The sequence below is a fragment of the Pistacia vera genome, unplaced genomic scaffold (assembly GCF_008641045.1).
Source record: "Pistacia vera cultivar Batoury unplaced genomic scaffold, PisVer_v2 Contig563, whole genome shotgun sequence".
Taxonomy (NCBI): domain Eukaryota; kingdom Viridiplantae; phylum Streptophyta; class Magnoliopsida; order Sapindales; family Anacardiaceae; genus Pistacia; species Pistacia vera.
The window spans coordinates 574467-596347 of NW_022196405.1; the positions used below are offsets into that span (position 1 = coordinate 574467).

General features: G+C 38.2%; 1 protein-coding gene across 1 annotated transcript; it reads left to right on the forward strand.

Moving 5' to 3' along the window:
• Positions 1-19412: 19412 nt before the first annotated feature.
• LOC116108399 (peroxidase 47-like) lies at positions 19413-21671 on the forward strand. Its single transcript, XM_031394652.1, has 4 exons — positions 19413-19743; positions 19836-20024; positions 20734-20896; positions 21292-21671. The coding sequence occupies exons 1-4, from the start codon at positions 19495-19497 to the stop codon at positions 21669-21671; spliced, it is 981 nt and encodes a 326-aa protein (XP_031250512.1). The 5' UTR covers positions 19413-19494.
• The last annotated feature ends 210 nt before the right edge of the window (positions 21672-21881 follow it).

Genomic DNA, 21881 nt, shown 5'->3' on the forward strand with positions numbered 1-21881 from the left:
CATGTTGGCTGAAACACCTAATTAGTCACACTCGAAATGACTTAACCTGGAGGGATGAACGGAGATCCAAGTTACCAAGTAGTCCATGATAGAACGATCCCTAAATTGCTCCACATGACTCGATTCATCCAAACATGCCGAGTGGGAGTCACATTTCAAACCAAGCCAACCAAGCTGACCTAAGGGCCTCCGCCTCACCCTTGGAGCAAATATTAGCCAAAAGACTGGTCGACATGGAAGTAATGATAAGGCAGATACCTGGAATGCCAACCCTAAACAAGAAGAGCCAATCCTACATCTATGCCGATTCACCCTTTGTGGATGCAATAGCCCTAGCCGAGATGCCACACAAGTTCTCCATCCCCAACATGAAACCTTACAATGACACAACTGACCTAAATGACCACATTACCTCATGCACATAACAGATGTTTGTCGTCTCCATACCCCGACTGTTGAAGGAACTCTACATGTGTAAAAGCTTCGGTTCCAACCTCTTTGGATCAACCCTCCAATGATACACAAACCTCCTAAACAACTTAATCAGCTCATTTGCCTAGCTCACTGACACCTTTGTTGAGCAATTTGGCAACAACAAGAAACTCAAGAAGTTGTCAGCTAACCTGTATAGAGTCTACCAAAAGAAGGGGGGAGCCATTGCAAGAGTATGTCACCCGATTTAACAAAGAAAAGATCTCCATCTGATTCTATAATCTTGAGATAGCAGTAGATGCCTTCATAATAGGGCTTCTTCTAGATAGGGAACTATACAAATATCTGACAAAGCTCGGCTGCAACACAATGGAAGATGCCCTAGCTAAAGCTGTAATCCAAATCAGATTGGAGGACGATGAGGCGAACCAAATGAGGCACACAAGATATGAGAACCGCCATCCAAGGTTGAGTGAAAGAAGACCAGAGTCTAGGGTGTATGAGCCACATTATCAACCTTCACCCTGCAATTCAAGTAGAAACAAGAAACCGTATGACCGCCAGCCAATTAGACTAGCAAATAGATCATCTAATTCCAGTTAGTTCAAGATCCCAGAGTACAACTTCAATGTTGAACTAGCCCAAGTTATGGAATCATGAAAGGAATGGGACCAACCATAAAATGGCCTGCTAAGTTTAATCCCAATATCAAAAGGAACACATCTAAGTGGTATGAATTTCACGGTGACCATGGTCACAACACTGCCGATTGCATTACCTAAAGAGTAGAGGTGGCAGCTCTATTGAAAAGGGGACACCTCTAGGATTTATTGACAGATAAAGGTAAGAATACAGTTAGCCAAAGAAACAAGATAGAATCGTCTCCTCCTCCACGAGCACCAACACCAAAAAGATTTTGTTCTATTATCTCTAGAGGATCGGAAGTCAATGTAGCAAGTTACTCTTCAGCCAAATGGCATGCCCGAGCCAACTATCACCCAGAAGTCTGCTCTACCCATCTACCCACCCAAGCACATACCGATCAAATCATCCAGTTTGAGGACGAAGAGCCAACCACCTTAGCAGCCCCTCATCATGATGCTTTAGTCATCTCCCTTCATATGACCAACATCTTGGTCAAGAGAGTGTTTGTAGGTAGGGGATCCTCACCCAACATCCTCTTCCTTGAAGTAGTGAAATCTATAGGACTAGATGAGTCGAATATCAACAAACGCCCAACCATTCGGGTCCGATTCAGTTCGAATAGAAGTACACTATCGGATAAATTGCCTTACCTGTCTATGCCAGTAGAGTCAACAGAGAAACTATATTCCTGGTGCTCTACTGCCCCTCCCCCTACAATGTCATCTTGGGTTGACCTCGGATCCATGACATGCAAACTGTCCCATCCACCTTCCATCAAACCATCAGATTTCTAACCAAATGAGGAGTAAGAGAGATCAAGGGTGATCCCAAAGCCTCGAGGGATTGTTACAAGAATGCCTTCAAGGGTAAGAGCCATGCTTCATAGCAATTATAGAACAATCCAACCCTTTCAACTGAACCAGATCAACCATCCATGAAAGAGTTGGATGAAGTACAGATACCCTCGGAGTACCTCAACTGAAAGACCTAAGTTGGATCCCGTCTAAGGCCTGAGATAAGAGAGTGACTAATAGACTTCCTCAAGTAAAACTAGGACCGTTTCGCCTGGTCCGATGCTAACATGACAGGGGTCAGCCTTAAGGCTATCGTCCATCACCTTCATGTAGACTTAGATCACCCTCTAGTGAAGCAGAAGTAAAGAAAATTTGCTCTAGAACACAACTGAGTCATTAATGAGGAAGTTGACAAGCTGTAGAGTAATAGATTGATCCGAGAGTGCACTACCTTGATTGGCTCGCCAACGTGGTTGTCATAAAGAAAAAGAACGAAAAATGGTGGGTCTGCATAGATTTCACAAATCTGAACAAGGCATGCCCCAAGGACTCCTTCCCACTCCTCCATGTCGACATGATGGTTGATGCAACAACGGGTCATGAACTCCTGAGCTTCACGGACGCCTTCTTGGGCTACAACTAGATTCTCATGCATCTGGGAGACCAAGAGAAACAACCTTCATCACAGAAAGGGGAACCTATTGTTACAAAGTGATACCCTTCGGTCTTAAGAACGTCGGAGCCACTTATCAGAGGCTAGTCAACAAAATGTTCGCTGAACACCTAGGAGATATCATGGAAGTGTATATTGACGATATGCTCGTCAAATCTCTCATAGCCGAGCAGCACCTTGACCACCTCACCTAGGTCTTCACTATCCTCAAAGAGTACAATATGAAGCTTAACCCAACCAAGTGTTCATTCGGTAAATTCTTGGGATACATGGTGACTTAGCACATGATAGAAGCCAATCCTGATCAGATTCGGGCAGTCCTGAGCATACAATCGCCCACATGCATCAAAGACCTCTAACGCCTCGCTGGGCGAGTGGTTGCCCTAAGCCGCTTCATCTCCTGGTCAATTGACAAATGCCACCACTTCTTCGCCACACTTAGAATTTAAGAAATTCAAGTGGACCCCAACCTACGAAGAAGCCCTACAACAGTTGAAGAAGTATTTAACATCTCCCCCACTTCTCTCCAAGCCTTTGATAGGAGAAAAGCTTTATACCTACTTGACAATCTCAGAGACAACCATCTCAATAATACTAGTTCGAGAAGACAATGTGAAGCAGTTACCTGTTAGGAAACGATCCATTGAGGCAGCGGAAAACAAAAATAAATAATAACAAGGATCATTCCAAAGAGCCAAGATCAAGGTATAATTTTACAGTTTATATCAAAGTAGAAATCTGCAGAAAAATTGTTCTTGAGTTTAGAAACCATACGTAGGTTTGGAGGCTCTTCCAACTTTGTCTTTGAACGTTTTGCTACTGACCTAAGTGTAGGATCGAACCGACATAGTCCACACGAAGACAATCACAAAGAACTAAGGAGGGATTTGCTAGATCCTCCTTAGCCTTAAGAATCAAAGAAGAAATGAAGAGAAATTTATTTTAGGCAAAAATCAATTTTGGCGTGAGAGAGTGAAATGAGGGGCTGTGTGTTTTCTTTTTCAATGAAAAATCAGTGTAATAAAAACTCTTGCATTTTACAAAGAAACCTTTTCTTTTATAGTGATGTTTTTAATTGCTTTATTCCCATATGGAATAGGTTTGGGCTCCAACCCAAACACCCCATGTTTTCAAACACTCCCAATTAGGTATTTATTTTAATTCATCATTATCTTCAATCAAAATCAATTAATATATATTTAATACATATATTAACATTTAACAATAATGATAATTTATTTAAATATATGCTAACACATATTTAAATGAAATTTCACTTATTTAATTTTTCTAACAAATTAAATAAAAGGCTACGACCTCACCAAATTTAATTGCATTGTGAAATTACCAAAATACCCTTTCACCCAAAAAGACGAAAATACCATTCTTTCTTCCTGAGTCTTAAATTATCTTCTATGTGTGTGACCCATAGGCTCATCATCATACCGGTAGTGTATAGTATCGCGATTAATTACCAATTAATCATCTCACTAATACACAGATCAAGATTGGCCCCTAGCAAGGCCACCCGATAGATTCGGATTCAGCAAAGTAGCTACCTGTCAACGATATGGTTACCATACAATTCGATCCTTTCATCATTCGTTATCTCGACGAGACGAAGGCATAGAAATAGTGTCAACCTTTGGTTACTCTTGATATTATGTATTCAGTTTCTGGACCAATGACCTGTATTATAATCCGGATAGAGCAACAACTCAATCCCACCGTGGCCACAGTTTTAGTGTCATTGCCATATACTGAATTGCGCCGTGAGATAACTTCTCTCGTACCCGGGAGTGATGAATCCTCTGTCTATCCACCATAGTCTTGATACACTCCTTGATGCAACCAATCACCATCGTATTGACAACTCTGAATAAAACTGGGTTAGGTTAGTGTCAAACTGCACCAATCGGTGCACAAGGCGCTCCAATGATCTCAAGTCTAAGGATCACATGTACCACCATTCGTTAGAGGATTTGTTCTATAGACACTGGGGTTACCATCCATCTAGAATCCTCTAGCGGGTCAGTCTAGTAAACTTGCTGCGGTATATCTGCCTACAGCAAACACCCATGTGTTGCACCAGGTTGTCACCAAACAACCTTGACAAGTGAGATCAGTCACTACCTTTCGACAGGGTCGTTTAACACTATGATAGCCTTACCGTATTATTTATGCCCTTACTTCAGAATAATACTGGGGCTACGGACGTTTCTAGAATGGCCACTATATGTGCTTATAGGGTTCTCACTATCAAGATTTGAAACATTTGATACCCTCGTCATGGTTCTACCATTCTAAGGACATATATAAATACATATTGCAATAATAATGATTTACGCGATATAGAATAAAGTGCCTTTTATTGATTTAATGAACATTATTACAAAGAGTCAATTCTACAATAATTGATTGGCTCTAGGGCATCTACTCTAACAATACCATGTTAGCAAATCACTCTTTGATGTTGAGACTCGGTATAGCTAGCTGAAAAAATTGGTACTCGCCCTCATTCATGCATCTAGGAAGCTCAGTCCCTATTTCCAATGCCACTCTATAGTCGTCCTTGTTTGTGAATGTTAGTGTATGCCTAGAAACCATTCGTGTTGTCGGTTTTGGAGCATTTTGTCCTGTATCAATATACCATACATAATAAAAGAAAGAGTTCTTCAATTCATATATATAAATTGCTTCCTTTATTTAGTCATGCCTTTAAAATAAAGTACGTATATGAATTGTCTAGATGATTCATTTAATCGGTAAATGAATTTATCAAAAGGTTCCCTACGGAAGCAATATAATTTAGGCAACTATATTGCATAATAGGCACACTAGATGTTTCTGAAAGATATCATGAGTTGATATAAGTACGGATAACGATGATAGTCATGTCACTTGGGCATTAGTATGGATTAGCGGTTGGTGAACTTTTTTTTGAACGTGACCGAATAACGACAAATTACTTGAAAAAACATGTAGTCAATGATTTATCGTTTGGTTATATAGTACATGATGTGGTCCTTTGACCTGAGACGTTGTGGTTGGATCCGATAGGGGTGAAAAAAAAAAACCGAAAACCGAACCGAACCGAAAAACCAGACCAAAAATTGGGTTTTTTTAGGAATTCGGTTTGGTTTAGAATAATGGGTAAACAGAATATTCGGTTCGGTTTCGGTTTTTTAAAACAAATAAACCGGTTAACCGAAACCGGATTGTTAAATCGATTTTTTTTCAAAAATTATTTTTTTCTTTCATTAAATCCCTCTCTCTTTCTCGTTTCTCCATGTTTGAATTTGTTAAATACCACTCTCTCTTTCTCAACCTTTTTCTCTTATTAAGTGTCTTTCTCTCTTTCTCGATTTCTTCATTCTCTCTTTTATTAAATGCCCCTCTCTCTCTCTCTCTTTCTTGATCTCTTCAATCTTCATCTTTCACTTTTATTAAATACCTCTCTCTCTCTCCTTTTTAAACTTTCTCTTTTATTAAATTCCTCTCTCTCACTCTCTCTGCAAATACGCATCCACCATTTCTCTATCTTTTCCTTCTCTACAACTTCAGTTCCAATGTTCCATACTCCACATAAAACTTCCTCATCAAAACCGTAAGCCATCTGTACAAGACTACAAGCACCATCAACCACGGTTTCACCATCTCAACCTGCCACTCAACCTCCAATCTGAAAAAATCCTAGGAAACTATGGTCTCCCTTTTATTGGTTTTTGGTTTCACCATCTCAACCTTTAATCCGAAAAATCTAGGAAACTATGGTCTCCCTTTTATTGGTCCGATCAAAAACCGTTTGGAGTGGGTGAGAGCATTATGAGCTACAGTAAATTGGGCCAAATTGGAAGATTTTATTGAATTGGGCCGACTGGTCTAGACCATTTTAAAAAACCAGTTTAAAACTGGTTAACCGGACTGAATTTTTGGTTCGGTTACAAACTGGTTTAAGTAAAAAACCGGTTCAGTTTCGGTTTTATTTTTTATTTAAACCAGAATGTGGTTTGGTTCAAATATAGGATAAACCGGTTTGGTTAACCGGTTTTCTCCACCCCTTGGATCCGATACGGATGTGTATGATTCATACGGTGTATAAGTACGAGACTAGTCATGTTTCGTATGATAAAGTTTATTTGGTCATGCGTTGTTCATATGTGGAAACAAATGATGGTCAAGACGGGATCCATTGACTCAAAAATATAGGATCAGGAGTACCGTTGACTCTATCCAGGTTTGGGTTCCTGGACAAAAGTTAATAAATGTTGGAAATCAAAATCTCTGGCCAGAGTCTATTATTAGTCATATGAAAGTAAGTTCGTGATGACAAGTTCTGGACATATTGATCGACAATTTGGTAGAAGATTGAGTTTAGGATTTTGACATTCCATGAATCCGTACTCGATCAGGATATATCAATGGAGGGACTTTACTTGCATGATACATATGATATGAAAAAGGTTCGATGAAGTATATCTTCATCGTGATTTAGAGACTATGTCACATTGCTAGATGTTTACCATAGTCGTTGGGCCTTCAGACAGATTTTCGGATTCATCTGAAACCGGCTCACGGCTAATCCATGGTGGACCTGCATGGTCACACCAATAGCCTTGAGAAGTTAGAGAAATGATTATCCAAAGAGGGCTAGCACCTTCCAAGGGTAATGACAGAATTTCTATGGTAATTGTTACATAAAAAATTATTCGTGACATTTTAAAGGTTAAAATGGTCAAGCAATAATTAATTGTATTTAATTATTATATCATAAAGCATTAAGATAAATGAGATGAATTAAAATAACCTTTTGATAGTTAAAGGGCAAAAGGGTAAACTTATGGGTTGTTAATGTAAACTAGTGTAGTTTACATGGGCCCTTGAATAATATTGATTATTCAAAGGCCAAATTAATAAATGCTTGGGTTCTTTTTTAGAATAAGATTTTATTAGGGCATACAAGTGAAAAGAAGGAATTACAAAATGACCCATGTATATATAAATGCAAATGGTTGCATTTTAGGTCAAGTGGTTCATTGTTCACTCAAAAAGGAAAAACACAAGCTCTCTCTTAGGTTCGGCCACCCTCTATTTCTCTCAAGGTGGTGTTAAAGTGTAGAGAACTCATTCCTTTGGGTTTTGGCTTCATCAAATAAGGCACTTGGAGAAGGTATAATACACCAAACTTAATTCATTTTAAGTTGTTTAATGTTTGATTGTTCGGTAACCAACATGCATGTTCCTTTTATGTTTTTCTTGTTTCCACCATGTGTTATTCATCAATCTTTCAGTCCTCACCTCCTTCCCACTCAAGAAGATACTTCACAAGCCAGAGTTATCAAGACGACTCACCAAATGGACAATGGAGCTTAGTGAGTTCGACGTATCCTTCCAACCATGCGCCGCCATCAATTCTCAAGTGTTAGCAAATTTCATTATAGACTTCACCCCTAACACTTTCATTTAGGCAGAGAGAGCTACTATGCATGACTAGCGGGACATCGTCGAAGTGGACTCTCTCGGTGGATTGCTCAAGCAATGTGAATGGAAGTGGATCGGACATCATGCTGATCACACCAGAGGGGACATCATCTAGTGGGCTATTCGGTGTGGGTTCAAGTGCACAGACAACGAAGCTGAATATGAAGCTTTGATTATCAAACTCTCCATGGCCAAAGAGATTGGAGTAAAAAAGTTAGAGGTAAAGTTTGATTTCCAACTCGTAGTTAACCAACTACAAGACACCTACCAGGCTAGAGACTTAAAAATGACAACTTACATGAACCTAGTCAAAAAACTCCAATCAACCTTCGAAGAATTCTTGATCACCTAAGTCATAAGAACAGAAAAAACTCACGCTGACACACTTGCCAACCTTTGCTCGGCCCTTCAAGGCTCCTCTGAGTCATCCATCCTACTGTTGTTCCTCTAATGACCAGCTAACTGGAAAGAACCTCCAACCAATGAGTTGCCCAACCCATAAGAGCCTACAAAAGTAATAGATGTTGAACCAGCTGATTCATGGATGACCCCCATAATTAGGTATTTGGAGTAAGATGAGCTCCCAACCAACAAGAATAAAGCTCGCCGTCTGAGGGCCAAAGCTGCAAGATTCATCATCTACGAGGGCCAACTCCTGAAGAAGTCATTCTCCGGCCCTTACCTCAAATGTATAACTCTAGAGGAAGCCAAGTATGTTTTCATTGAACTCCATGAAGGCGAATGCGGGAACCATATAGGGGGATGCAACCTTGCCCACCGAGTAATCACCGCGGGATATTATTGGTGCACCATGTGCTCTGACTCAGCATCCTATGTAAAAAAAAAGTGATAACTGTCAAAGGTTCGCCCATGTCTCACACCTCCCGCTAGAGTGACTCAATTCTATACTCACACCTTAGCCATTCATGAAGTGGGGGGTGAGCATAGTTGAAAAACTCCTAACCGCACCTGGGCAGTGAGTCTACATGTTGACAGTCACCGATTATTTCACCAAGTGGATTGAAACCAATGCACTCGCCCAAGTCAGAGACATATAAGTAAAAGCCTTAATCTAGAAACATGTTATCTGCTATTTTGGTATACCGAAGGAAATAGTCACTGACAACGGGTCCCAGTTCATCAGCTCAAGATTCAAAGACTTCTATGACATGTGGGGAATCAAGCTCAGCTTCTCGACCCCTCTTACCCCTCAATCGAATGGCCAGACTAAATTGTCCAACAAGATAATCATGTAGACATTAAAGAAATGCCTCTAGAAAGATAAAGGCGTACGAGCTAATGAACTGCGAGGGGTCATTTGGTCTTATCGAACAACATCCCGCTCATCCATTGGCGAAACTTTTTTCTCCCTTACATACAGATCTGAGGTAGTTATCCCAGTCAAAGTATCAATCCTCTCAACAAGACTCCAATGGTTAGATGAAGAAGGAAACAGTTAGAACCTTTGCTGCAACCTGGACACAATCGATGAACTCCGTGAGCAAGCCAGCATACACAATGCCATCTACCAACAGTGAGCCACTCAACACTACAATTGTAATGTTAGAATAAGAACTTTCAAAGAAGGCGATTGGGTCCTCCGTAAAGTCTTTCAAAATACCAGGGAGATCAACTCTGGCAAACTCGACCCTACCTGGGAGGGTTCTTACAAGATCACAAAGGAAGTTGGAAAAAGCGCCTACAGACTCCAGTCCCTCGAAGGCAGAGACATCAACAATAGTTGGAATGCAATCCACCTCGAATGGTACTACTTTTAGTAGGATTTATCTCAGCTTCATTTTTTATTTCTTTTAAAAAAGGATGAGTGGGCTGGTCCACCTCCTTCACCTTCAGTCAGCCTGAGGGCTTGGATTTAATAAAAGTACTATTCAGGAAAAAGTTGCATTCACCTTTTGTTTACATCGACTTGGCCACACGACCATTTAATTCACCTTCAGTCGGCCTGAGGGCTTGGATTTAATAAAAGTACTATTTAGCAAAAGTTGCATTCACCTTTTGTTTACATCGACTTGGCCACACGACCATTCAATTCACCTTCAGTCGGCCTCATGTTCAATTAAAGAAATATTTAACTACAAAATTACTTTCACCTTCCAGCCACACGGCCATTGAATGAAAACTTTCACCTTCAAATGATTCATACTAACTTAGTCACCAGACCACAACATTCTAAGGCGTACACCTTCAGTTGGCTCATACCGACTCAGCATGCACGATCACCTTCAAATGACACTACCGACTTAACTACTTGGCTTTTACTCCATACAATAAAAACACAGTTATTCAGCTAAGACCGACTCAACAAGGCATACACTCGGTCAAACTACACCGACTCAACTGCAATGACTCATCTAAACAAGTTACATCTATAAGGCATTGTAGAGAAAGACGGTCAAACCTTCCACACATTTACTATCAATCAACTCAGTTATCCATAGAGAAGGAAGCAAAATGGAAACACATGCTGAATCATAAAAAGCCTCAAATAGTCAAGTATTAAGTACAAAAAGACACATACGCCAAGAACAAACAAAGGCAACTCAGGCCTCAAAATACAAAAAAGAAAAATAAATACAACTCTAAGGGGCATCATGCCCCATATTATTAGTAGGAGTCGTCTCATCCATCACTGATTAGGTCTGTATGTCACCTCACTTGGCAGTCGTCCCTCTAGCCTGGTCGCCAGCATCAGCTCCATCCCTCGACTCCATAGTCATCCACCCCAACTTACCAGTAAAATCCAAGATTTGGTCCTCAACCTACTCCTCCGTATGATCGTCTCGCCCAATGGCCTCCTCCTTCTTCATCTCACTCCAAAGTTGGATGTTCTTATCTGGATTCCAATGAGAAGTGTTTCTAGACTTGTAATCTAGCATCAACTCTCCTCTGGCTCTGATGATCGCATCATCAGCAATGGTGAGACATTGACCCCTCAACGACTGAATCTCTACATCCTTCTCGGCTAGCTCCTTCTTTAGTCGCTCCAACTTAGCTTCGACCTCCTGAACCCGTTGCTTGCTCTCCCACTCAACCTTTTGGGCCCCCACCTCTCTCATTCGTAGGTTGGTGTTGGACTTGAAGATTTCTTGTATCTTCTTCTTCTGTGCCATGGTGGACTTTCTGAGATGCAAACTTCTCGTGAAAGCCTGCACAAAATCACTCAATCGATGTTAAGTCACACAACAAATACAATCAAATAAAAGCCCAGTTCATACTTGGAAAGTGCGAGAAAATCCCAATCAGCAGCTACAGCGACCCCCATCTAACTTAGTCGACTCTCATCCGTAGGAAACAAGAACGAATAAGCCATTTTGCTCATAGAAGCCGCGTTAGAATATGTCGACGTAGAAGTGGGGACATTGAAAGTCAACATCTCACTCTCCTTGTCCAAGACTACCTCTTAGATGACCCAGCCTCAGTCACAATCGGCCGGTTCGGAGGAGTAACAACCACATCCTCCACTCTCATTTCTTCACTTGACGAAGAGTCATTCTTTCTCTTCTTGCGATGCCTCACAATGGACTCACTTGTACTTAGGATAGACAATTTTTTCATCAGTCTTTCTACATTAATAAATTCCTTAATAGTTAATGGGTTCAGGCGTGACTTACCAAACAAAATATGATTGTAATAGTGAATGAGTAGCACGTGCTAGGTTTGCTTCAACGAAAGGAAGAGGATACCTCATTGAATTGCCTCAACACCGACCTACAGGTTACTCGCCCTCAAATTGGCCTCCTCCAACACCACTCACCAATCTCTTTGTTCCTTCAGTATGGCTAGAACCTCTCTAGCCGTCTCTGCTTTGACTAGCTCGGTTATAATCAGGATCTACAAAGGAAAAACAAAATAAGACTTTAGTAATCAAAATACAAGTCAAGAATAAGTTTCTCACCGGTTGCTCACTAGGTATAGGAGATCTCTCCTTGGCCTCTCTCTCCAAAGACTAACTCGCCCCTTAAGAAGAAGAAACACTCATTCCAATTTTTGACACTCGACCATAGGTTGGTCACAAGGTGGATCTGGTCGTGCCTAAGGGTCACCGTGTATTTACCCTTATCCTTGTCTTGCTCCTTCAAAAAATATGAGTATAACAACTCATGCAACCCAAACATGACTTGGTTATACAAACAAAGAACCTCCAAAACCACCAGCAGCCTCCACCTGTTTGGCATGATTTGGGTTGGTGTGATCATAAAGTGGTTCAACACCTCCTAGACAAGATGGGGTATTGGGAGTCTCAGGCCGTCATAAAACCACTTCTTATAAACACTAACCCAGCCTTTTGCTTCCCAATTGACCCTCTCTATGACTTGGGTGTCTTTATTTCAACTAACTTAGGAATATGGTACATTGTCTTGATCCTAAACACACAGTTCTCCTTCAGCAAGGGTGGATAATCCACATTCAGTATCCTATTGTCGGGGCGACTTGGTTTGTCCTCGGAACCACCATTGGTAGAGAGCAAATCTTCAAAACCATCGGAATCATCCCCACTCATCTCTTGCCCATTAGAACTATCTTCACTGGAATTGGCACCACTCGGCTTGAGAACCGCTACGGTCAATCCCCTTGGAATGCCTACTAGTACGTCACCTCCCTCTGGCATCACAACCATTGTTGGGGCTCTCTCGTGCTCATTTTCACCCTCCATACCTGCCCCACTCGACTCGCCCGACTCTGACTACGACATCAGATTTTCAACAACTCCTTATTCCACTCGACCTTAACGATTGAGTGACTCTCCAAGGCTAAGATACTAAACCCTTAGTCAAGCACAATTCAACAACTCGGTTTGATCAAGATGACTGACTGATTATCTCTTCAAACTTACAAGCTTATTTAAGCTTCAAATCCACTCACTCGCCTAGGGCAATCGGGTGCCTAAGGCTCCAACCTATTGGCTTAAACTCTAACTATCAGATACACTTGACTCGGTCAGGGTGACCTAGTGATCATGTCTAAAACTTTCCAACTCACAATCTACTTCTCACTTCACTCGGTCTAGATGACCGAATGCATTAGTGACATGCTATTCGCAAGTGTACGAAATTGCACAAGTAGTAAAGCTCGAGTAAACGAATGTCGAATCCCAAGAGAACTAATTACCAAGTACCAAACTAGTCTATTTTATAACTATTTGATAAAAAAAAATTTTAAGAATGATTTAATGAAAAATAAAACAAACTAAAAACTAAACAAATGCAGAATTTTATCAATACTTTGATAAAAAGATCAATATGACTAAACCTAGGGCACATATTTTACACCAATTTAATCCTATGCATTGACAATTATTTCTAACCTAATTAAGCTTATTCTAAAGGCCAAACTCCCTAATATTTCACTAACTTTCTCTCGAACAATTAGTGAATTAACCCTTAAGCAACAACCCAAAATATCTCTAAAGTAGATTTAGAAGCTAAGAGATCATTAAGTTATATGGAATTTACCAGAGCCTCACAGATCGCAGTAACCTATCTCTAGCGTTCGTTCAATCTATGGTTTTATTACCTTAGACTAATTAGGTTTCATCTCTCAATCTCAACCCAACCCATGATACAATTCAACTCTTGGATCCATAAGAATTGAAAGCATTACACACAATAATAAAACTTAGAATTAATGCTCAATTAAAATTAACAACAATACAGTCAATACATATTCTTAAATTGGGCTACATCTTTAGCCCTAGAAAGGAAATTTAGTTCATAATTGTAGTAATAAAAACAACCATTGTATTAACAAACATGAGTTCAAGAAAGAAAAATAGAAAAAAACTTCTCTAATTGGTGAACGAAATCTACAAGAATTCTGATCTTCAAAATAGTAGCCGCTCTTTCTCCTTCTCTAATCTCCCTAAAAACTAATAAAAGACCCTTATTTAAAGTGCTACGATTTGAAGGTTAATTAGGAAAGAATTAAATTCCTTAAACCATTCAGATTCGGACTAAGAAAATAAAATAACCCAAACAGGCTCGTAATCCATCATTGTGGCAATAGTTCTTTCTATCCCAAGAGTCTGAATCTTCAGAATTTGGTAAAGTCATCAACACAAACTTTATATCTCTTGGAATAAGCTTTCCAACGCCACAAGAATCATAGAATTCCAATTTCTATAGCTCAAGTTATGATCAAAACATCGAATCATGCTCATCTTGAAGAATTTCCAAGTTTTAAGTCTTATCTTCAACGCATCATAACTTCCTCATTTCAATTCTGATTCTTACACCGTTTGCTCCTATTCATCAAAAATTCCATTGACAAACTTTCTTCTTCATTCAATTATCGTTTATAACCTGAAAATACCCAAAATAAACCCGTGATCCCATAAAAGATATTTATGAAGTAATTAACTCAAATTTCACAAATTAAACACATTTTTCCATGAATAATCCAATTGAATCACTAACAAAACATGTATTTTCAAGCTCTTATCACTTAGCCCCAACTTCTCTAATCTCCAGCCTTCACTCAATCACTTCACTCGACTCGGTCAAGAAGACCGAGACGAGCCGAACGAATGTACCCTATAACTCAGCTTCATCTTCTACCTTTCCAAAACCCAGGAACTTCGAAAATCAACCCAGCACACTTTGCACTCACCAAAACTCAAACAAACCACTCTGAATCTTTCTCGAAATCAAACACAAACTACAAGAAAACGATTCAAAATCGCAAAAATATTTTTCACCACAAACCAAAAATCAAAAACCCTTTTTCTATTCAAAACCTCTTTCAAAAATCCAAGAATACCGGCCTAGGAACTAACTATAATGCAATAATGAACTCAAAATCAGAAAAGAAGTCTTAGGAGAAATGGTTTGCTATGAAGAAACATCGGAAAAACCTTTGCAATGCTGAAAAATTCTCTCATACGAGCGAACTGTGAAGAAGAGCTCTTTAGAGTTTGAAATGAAAAAGATAAAATACCAAAAGACGCATCTGATTGGCATTTAATGCCTATCCCTTCAAACGGGACCACGTGGCAAACCCTCGTTTTGCCCTAGGAGACTCAACTTTTCAAATTCCTACTTAGAATGAGTTGGAATCATGACCTTACATGTGTCACCTTTTCATGCAAGCCTTGTACCCCGGAAGCATGACTGGTTGCACATACCTTAGTATTACCATTTGGCCTACCTAACCGGGTGAGTACTCCTCAATAAGTACTAACTATTCATCTCATTCTTATAACTTATATGATCAAACGCCTTCAAGACACTCCATATCCAATCACTCGGTCTGCTCGACCGAGTGGGTAAACTGTGAAGAAATTTGGCCTTCCCACACTTAAAAACACACTTGCTTCAAAAATTCAAGTAACTTACTTGGTATTGCGCATCGAGAGAAGGCCCTTTAAGGATTCCGCCATACCTCCCCACTCGGTTCAACGCACCAAGTGAATGCTACTCCAAAGAACTAGCTTCACAGCAAATCATTCGGTTTGATGTACCGAGTGAGTACATCTCTGAAGTTTATGCGTCCACCCATTTACTTGGTTCAGTGCACTGAGTAGGACACGTTTTCATAGGATTCTACATTCTCACTCGGTTCTATGCATCGAGTGAGACAACTCTCACAATTTCCACATTTTCTCACTCGATTTGATGCACCAAGTGAGGGCACCTTCATAGGATGTGCTTCACATCCTTTCACTTGGTTCGATGCACCAAGTGAGGATACCTTCACGGGTATTCACCTCATCCCCTTACTCAGTTTGATGCACTGAGTGAGGTCTCCATGGTTGATCACACTTTCTCACTTGGTTAGACCGAGTGAGGACACATTTGCAGTTCACATCTCGTACTCACCCACTCGATCTGGTACATCGAGTGTGCCACATACATGAGACAAGCTTTATTACTCGGTTCCATGGACTGAGAGGTGACACCTTCACATACCCAACTAGTCGGTCACGAAGGCCGACTAAGCACACCTTCACACATAATTAACTACTCTCTAAGCTAAGCACTCCTTAACTTAGAGAGTCAGGGGCAAACTGTTGGGGCAAAAAAATGTTCTCAGCCATAGTGGGCCCGAAAATGAAACACCTTTAATGAAGCTCAGAGCCATGACCCAATTTTGGTTGAGCCCACAATAGAATTCGCATAATGGGCTAGCCCATTACACCCACCAGGTTGCTTACAGATTGAGCCTAATCACTAAGGCCTTGATTCACTTAGGCCTCACCATTAGTTTATTTGGGCCTAAGCCCGCTGATCCAAGATCGCCTATAGGACCTAGGGTTTACTTGGACCCCAAGGCTATCTACTTCCTATTTTGGTATTATCCAGGTTCTCACAAAGAGATCCATCAATATCTTAATTTGTCTTAGATCCGAATCTTAGACTAAATAGGACTCCTTCTCCTACTAAGGCAAGTGAATTGAAGACTTTCCTGTTCACTAAACCTCAATCGGTATGGACTCATAGTTCTATTAGAATTCGGAGATCCCGCGATTGCTATATAAACAGAGGCCTGCCCTCTCACACTTCATTCAACATTACACCTTCAAACCCCCTGGTTCTCACCCTTGAGAGCTATACACCATCGTTGTAGTTCTAGTTTCCGACTAAACTTCCAGTAACCCTCTCTTTCCCTTACCCTCACTAAATTAGCGTCATTCAGTCTTGCTGACTTGAGCGTTGAAGTGCCTACGATAAACACCCCCTTAGTGTTTCTATTCGCTTCACGCTTGTTTCTTTGTGTATGTAGGTGTAGCGGATTGCTAGTGGTCTTAACCTCATAGGATCATATCCCCCATTCTGTAACCATAAATTTTACTGTCTACAATAATAATAATAAAAAAGTATATTGATATGATGCTTAACAACAATACAAGGGCTATTATTATTATGATTCAGCTTTAAGAGTTTACCTAAATATTATTGTTGCATTAGCCAATGTTATTATCATATGCAAAAGTGACACGAAACATGAATTTACAGCCAAATTATTACAAAGGTGGCGGCTCTCTCTATCTCAATTTTGAGGAAGTGGAGAAACTTTCGGCATGGCGTTGAATATTTGTTTGCTTGCTTTGATTTTGTCTAAATGGCTTTAAGTTGTTGGAGATTTACACATATGCTATCACTGACAAGGAAGAGTTTAGATCATCTCTCTTCAAATGTCAAATATCAAATGTCAAATTAATAAATAAAAATTTATCACTTTGATTATGTTCACAGTTTGAATCATAACAAGAGACTTAAGATTAGTAAATATTTGAAGACATTATAGTGTTGATATGATAATATTAATTATTGTGTCAACCTAATATCTTAGATCATCTTTCACTCACGTTCATATTTTTTTTTTCTTTTTTAAATAGAGAAATAGATAGAATAGAAAAGACTACTCATGAAATATGCATATATGATATAACTGTAATATTTAACATCAAAGATTTATCATAACACTGAAGGCAAAATGCATGATAACTAACTAAAAATGTTGACTTCTGTACTTGTTTTCTTACTAATTTTGCTGAGGAAATAAGTTTATAATTAATCGGCTCCAAAACGAAAATGTAAGAAAAACATAGAGAAGAAGAACTGATTGATAGAATTTCAATTAGCATAAATAAATAATTGGTATCCCAATGTATTAGATACAGAGCAACAAATCATGTTATATGAGAATCCATTAATTTTATCGAATACTAATGTGGGTTTTAACCAAAAACAAAAAGGCCTTGTTGACATTAGATATAATAATACATATATTTTTATCAATAATATTATGCTTTTCAAGTCTTTCTACGTGAGACGACCTTCATTAATGTAAGTGATGAATTGATATAATATTAATATAGTTTTAATGTAATTGAAAATTCTTCTAAAATGATCACATAATCACCAAAATTCTTAGATGAGCGAAGAAAACGAGTGAAAAGCACTAATGTAAAGATGAATGTAGAGCTCATCACTATCACCACCACCACCAAAATCCATCTTCCAAAACGTGTTCAAACCACTCATACAGACATGTGGAATTTCACGCCTTAAAAGACAACTTTTCATTTTTATTTATTTATTTAATTATTATGAGTTGAGTTTTCTCCCACTACATATAAAACGACAATGGAATTAGGTTTCAATTATCAAAATGGAAACCAGCTGCATGCACTTCACTTCTTCCTCCACTTCCACTTCATTTTCATGGGACACAAAATCTTCCTATCCATTTTACTCTTTATTATTCTTCAATACAGAAAGTCAACATCTCTCAAAACCACTTAACTATACTATACTACACTTTGTCAACCATCTAGTTTTGTCTTTCTACAGTCACCCTTCAACAAATATTATTGCATACAAACATTCTTAGGTAATGATAAATATTAAAAGATAAAATTTTATTTCAATAAAAAATCAATTAATTTTTTTATTATTTACTGACATTCTCTAATTATTCACCATACAATTTTTTTAAAAAGTACAAATATACATCATTTTAGAAAATGTTATTCTACCGACGTCAATTTTTGACGGGAAATATTGCCGTTGGCGTTACCATTACTATCGACCCTAGTACCGGAGGAAAATATGCTAATGCCCACGCATATAGGACATGTGTCAGGATTCATGGTCAAAATATTGATTATACTTGAATGTGGAGAAAGAAAGCACTAATTATATCAAGGAAATAGGACATGGCTCAAATTAGAATAGTTTTTAATTTTTATTTTTTTAATATGTTTTCGGTTCAGTCACTGGATCCCAATAGCAAGATAGTGGATGTAAGTTTATTATTTCTACAATATTCTTTTCTCCCCCCTAAACATATAGAAATAGTCAGTTTCGTACTGTTGTTTAGACAAGTAGGCTCTGCCAATTCGTGGATATTCTAGACCATTCGTTTAATGAATTACTCAAATTAATATTGTTTTTTAAACAATGTTGGATTTCTCCTTCTAACTAACCCAGAAGTTTAAACTAGTTTTGAAGTCTAAATAATAAATTTAAATGAAGATGTGGAATTCTTGTAATTAATCAACGAATTTAATCGAAAAGCTTGAGTAACATTTAAGGTTCCAATGTTAAAGTTTTAAGGCTTAGCACTGATCTTGTAACTGCAGGTGTTTGATTAATTAAAAGATTTAGCTAATTAACATAGAATCGACAATCAATAATGGAAGACTTAGTTCTTACGTGTCTTAATTCCCACATGCAATTGACATGCATTAGCTCAAGATTGTCATGTTAATTAATAAATGGATTAGGTGGAGGAACCTTCAGACCCACTATCTCCTCCTTTCTGATCTTTAATTTCCACAGTGATCGAATTGCTTTCAAAGCAAACTTTCACTCCATCATTCGCATTTGTATATATATATATATATATTTACACATTGTCTTTCCCTCTGTACATCAACTAGTTTTCTGTATATCCATTTTCAGCCATTCATTCTTTCGTTATTCTATCATATATATTAATTTCTATATGCTGTTGAAGTCTCCTCCAAGTTTATTAAAAATGGTGATGGCTAATTTAATTGGTGTATTGTTAATAATAGAGGTGATAGTAAGTGGTTTTCCATTTGGAGCCGATGGGCTAAGCATGGGTTACTACATAATGAATTGCCCATTAGCTGAACCAATCGTCAGACATACTGTTACAAGAGCTCTTGATGCTGATCCTACTCTCGCAGCAGCCCTCGTCAGAATGCATTTCCATGATTGTTTCATAGAGGTTTAATCAATTCTTAATTATATAGGTTTATTTATGAAAACTTATGTATATGTATATATCTTTTTAATATATAATGTTTTGTGATGAATTAGGGATGTGATGGGTCAGTCCTTCTTGATTCAACAAACGATAACACAGCAGAGAAAGACTCCCCTGCCAATTTAAGCCTACGAGGTTATGAAGTTATTGATGATGCTAAGGAGGAGCTTGAAAATCAATGTCCTGGTGTTGTCTCCTGCGCTGATATTGTTGCAATGGCTGCTAGAGATGCTGTCTTCTGGGTAAGAAAATTAAGTTTTCTGTGTTATTTAGCAATGCTTTTCTGTCTAGATACAACTCGGAGATCGTCCCTCGCGTAACTAATTAATGAATATAGGTTATGTTTTTTTTTTTTTTGTTTTTTTTGTTTTTTTTGTTTTTAAATATTAACTATAAGAACAATTCTACAATGCATCTGGTTTACCTACAACCTTCCAATAATAGAGCAAGTTTCATACACAAATTGACGTGACACACCTTCATTGGATGGTTATAAGTGCATCATATGCACAAACGAATTATTCCCATTATAATGATATTTAATACAAAGAGCTTTTCTCGACCCCCCTAAGGTTTAATCAAATGACAAAATCCCCTTGAGATTTTAGAAATAACAAAATTTTCATTGCCATAGTGAACTGTTAGCATATCGTTAGAATTCATAGTATGATGGGTTAATAAATATTTACCTAATTGCCTCTCTTCGGTTTATTTTACCATAGAAGATTAACAATAAGGGGATTTTTGCTATTTTTATAACTATAGGGGGATTTTGTTATTTAAGTACACTTAAGGGGGATTATTGTTATCAGAAAGCTTTTATAGTAAATATCTTTGTAACAGAGACTTGACTATAATTAGGGTATATATCCTTCTTGTGTTATAGAAGTATCGAAGAGCTCTGTTGCAGTGTAATGATAAAAAAAATATATATGCACAAAATGGTAACAGGCTGGAGGCCCAGTGTATGATATACCAAATGGAAGAAAGGACGGAAGAAGATCAAAGATAGAAGACACAATCAATCTTCCTTCTCCAGGCTTCAATACCTCTCAGCTTATCAAAATGTTTGGGCAGCATGGTTTCTCTGTCAAAGATATGGTTGCTTTGTCTGGTAAGTAATCAAACTATATTAATGCACTCTTTTAGTGACAATCTATTGTGTCTTATAATTATTGGCCTAATTAATTACTTCTAGAGCACTTAGCTGTATATAACCAACTAAAATTTCTTTAATAAATTGTGTGAGCTAGCTGGCTGGAAGCTTCTTATAAAATAACATCATTTTGGTATTTTTCAACTTTTTCCATATTTCTAGACAATTAAATATCATATTTTTATAATATACCAAGATTAAGGTCGGTGGATGTATAACTTTACAATTTAGATATGAAAATCTATTTGGATTTGTGATACAATAACGACCGCCCACCAAAATGGCTTAAACTAATAAATTAAGGGGATTTCTCAAGAATAATTAATTTTTAATTTTCCAAATATTTTTTGCAGGGGCACATACACTTGGAGTGGCAAGGTGTTCATCATTCAAAAATAGATTGAATAATGTTGATCCAACTTTAGGTTCTGAGTTTGCAAAGACATTATCAAAGACATGCAGTGGTGGTGACAACGCAGAGCAACCTTTTGATGCCACCAGAAATACTTTCGATAATTTTTACTTCAATGCATTACAGAGGAAATCCGGGGTGCTTTTTTCAGACCAAACATTATATACAGATGCGAGAACTAGAGGCATTGTTAATGATTATGCCAGGAACCAAGCTATGTTTTTCTTAAATTTTCAGCAGGCTATGGGCAAAATGAGCTTGCTTGATGTTAAGGAAGGAGCTCAAGGAGAAATAAGATCAAATTGTCGCAAAATTAACTGATAATTTAGTTGGTTAGCGAGAGAAAATTGTGTTAAAATATTTAATTGCATGTATTAACAACATTAAAGTATATGTAATATCTTTTTTGTTCTATTGTACGTTGAATAAACAAATTTGAGAGTATTCTGTCTTAGACTATGATTTAAGCGAATGTAATACCTTTTTAGATTTGTAGGGCATGTTTTATGCGCTGCCGCGCTCTATAGTATA

Excerpts from the sequence above, each read along its gene's own strand:
- LOC116108399 (XM_031394652.1), top strand. The coding sequence starts at position 19,495 with ATGCTGTTGAAGTCTCCTCCAAGTTTATTAAAAATGGTGATGGCTAAT. Across the intron at positions 19,744-19,835 it reads TCCATGATTGTTTCATAGAG|GGATGTGATGGGTCAGTCCT; the intron begins GTTTAATCAATT and ends GTGATGAATTAG. Across the intron at positions 20,897-21,291 it reads AGATATGGTTGCTTTGTCTG|GGGCACATACACTTGGAGTG; the intron begins GTAAGTAATCAA and ends TATTTTTTGCAG.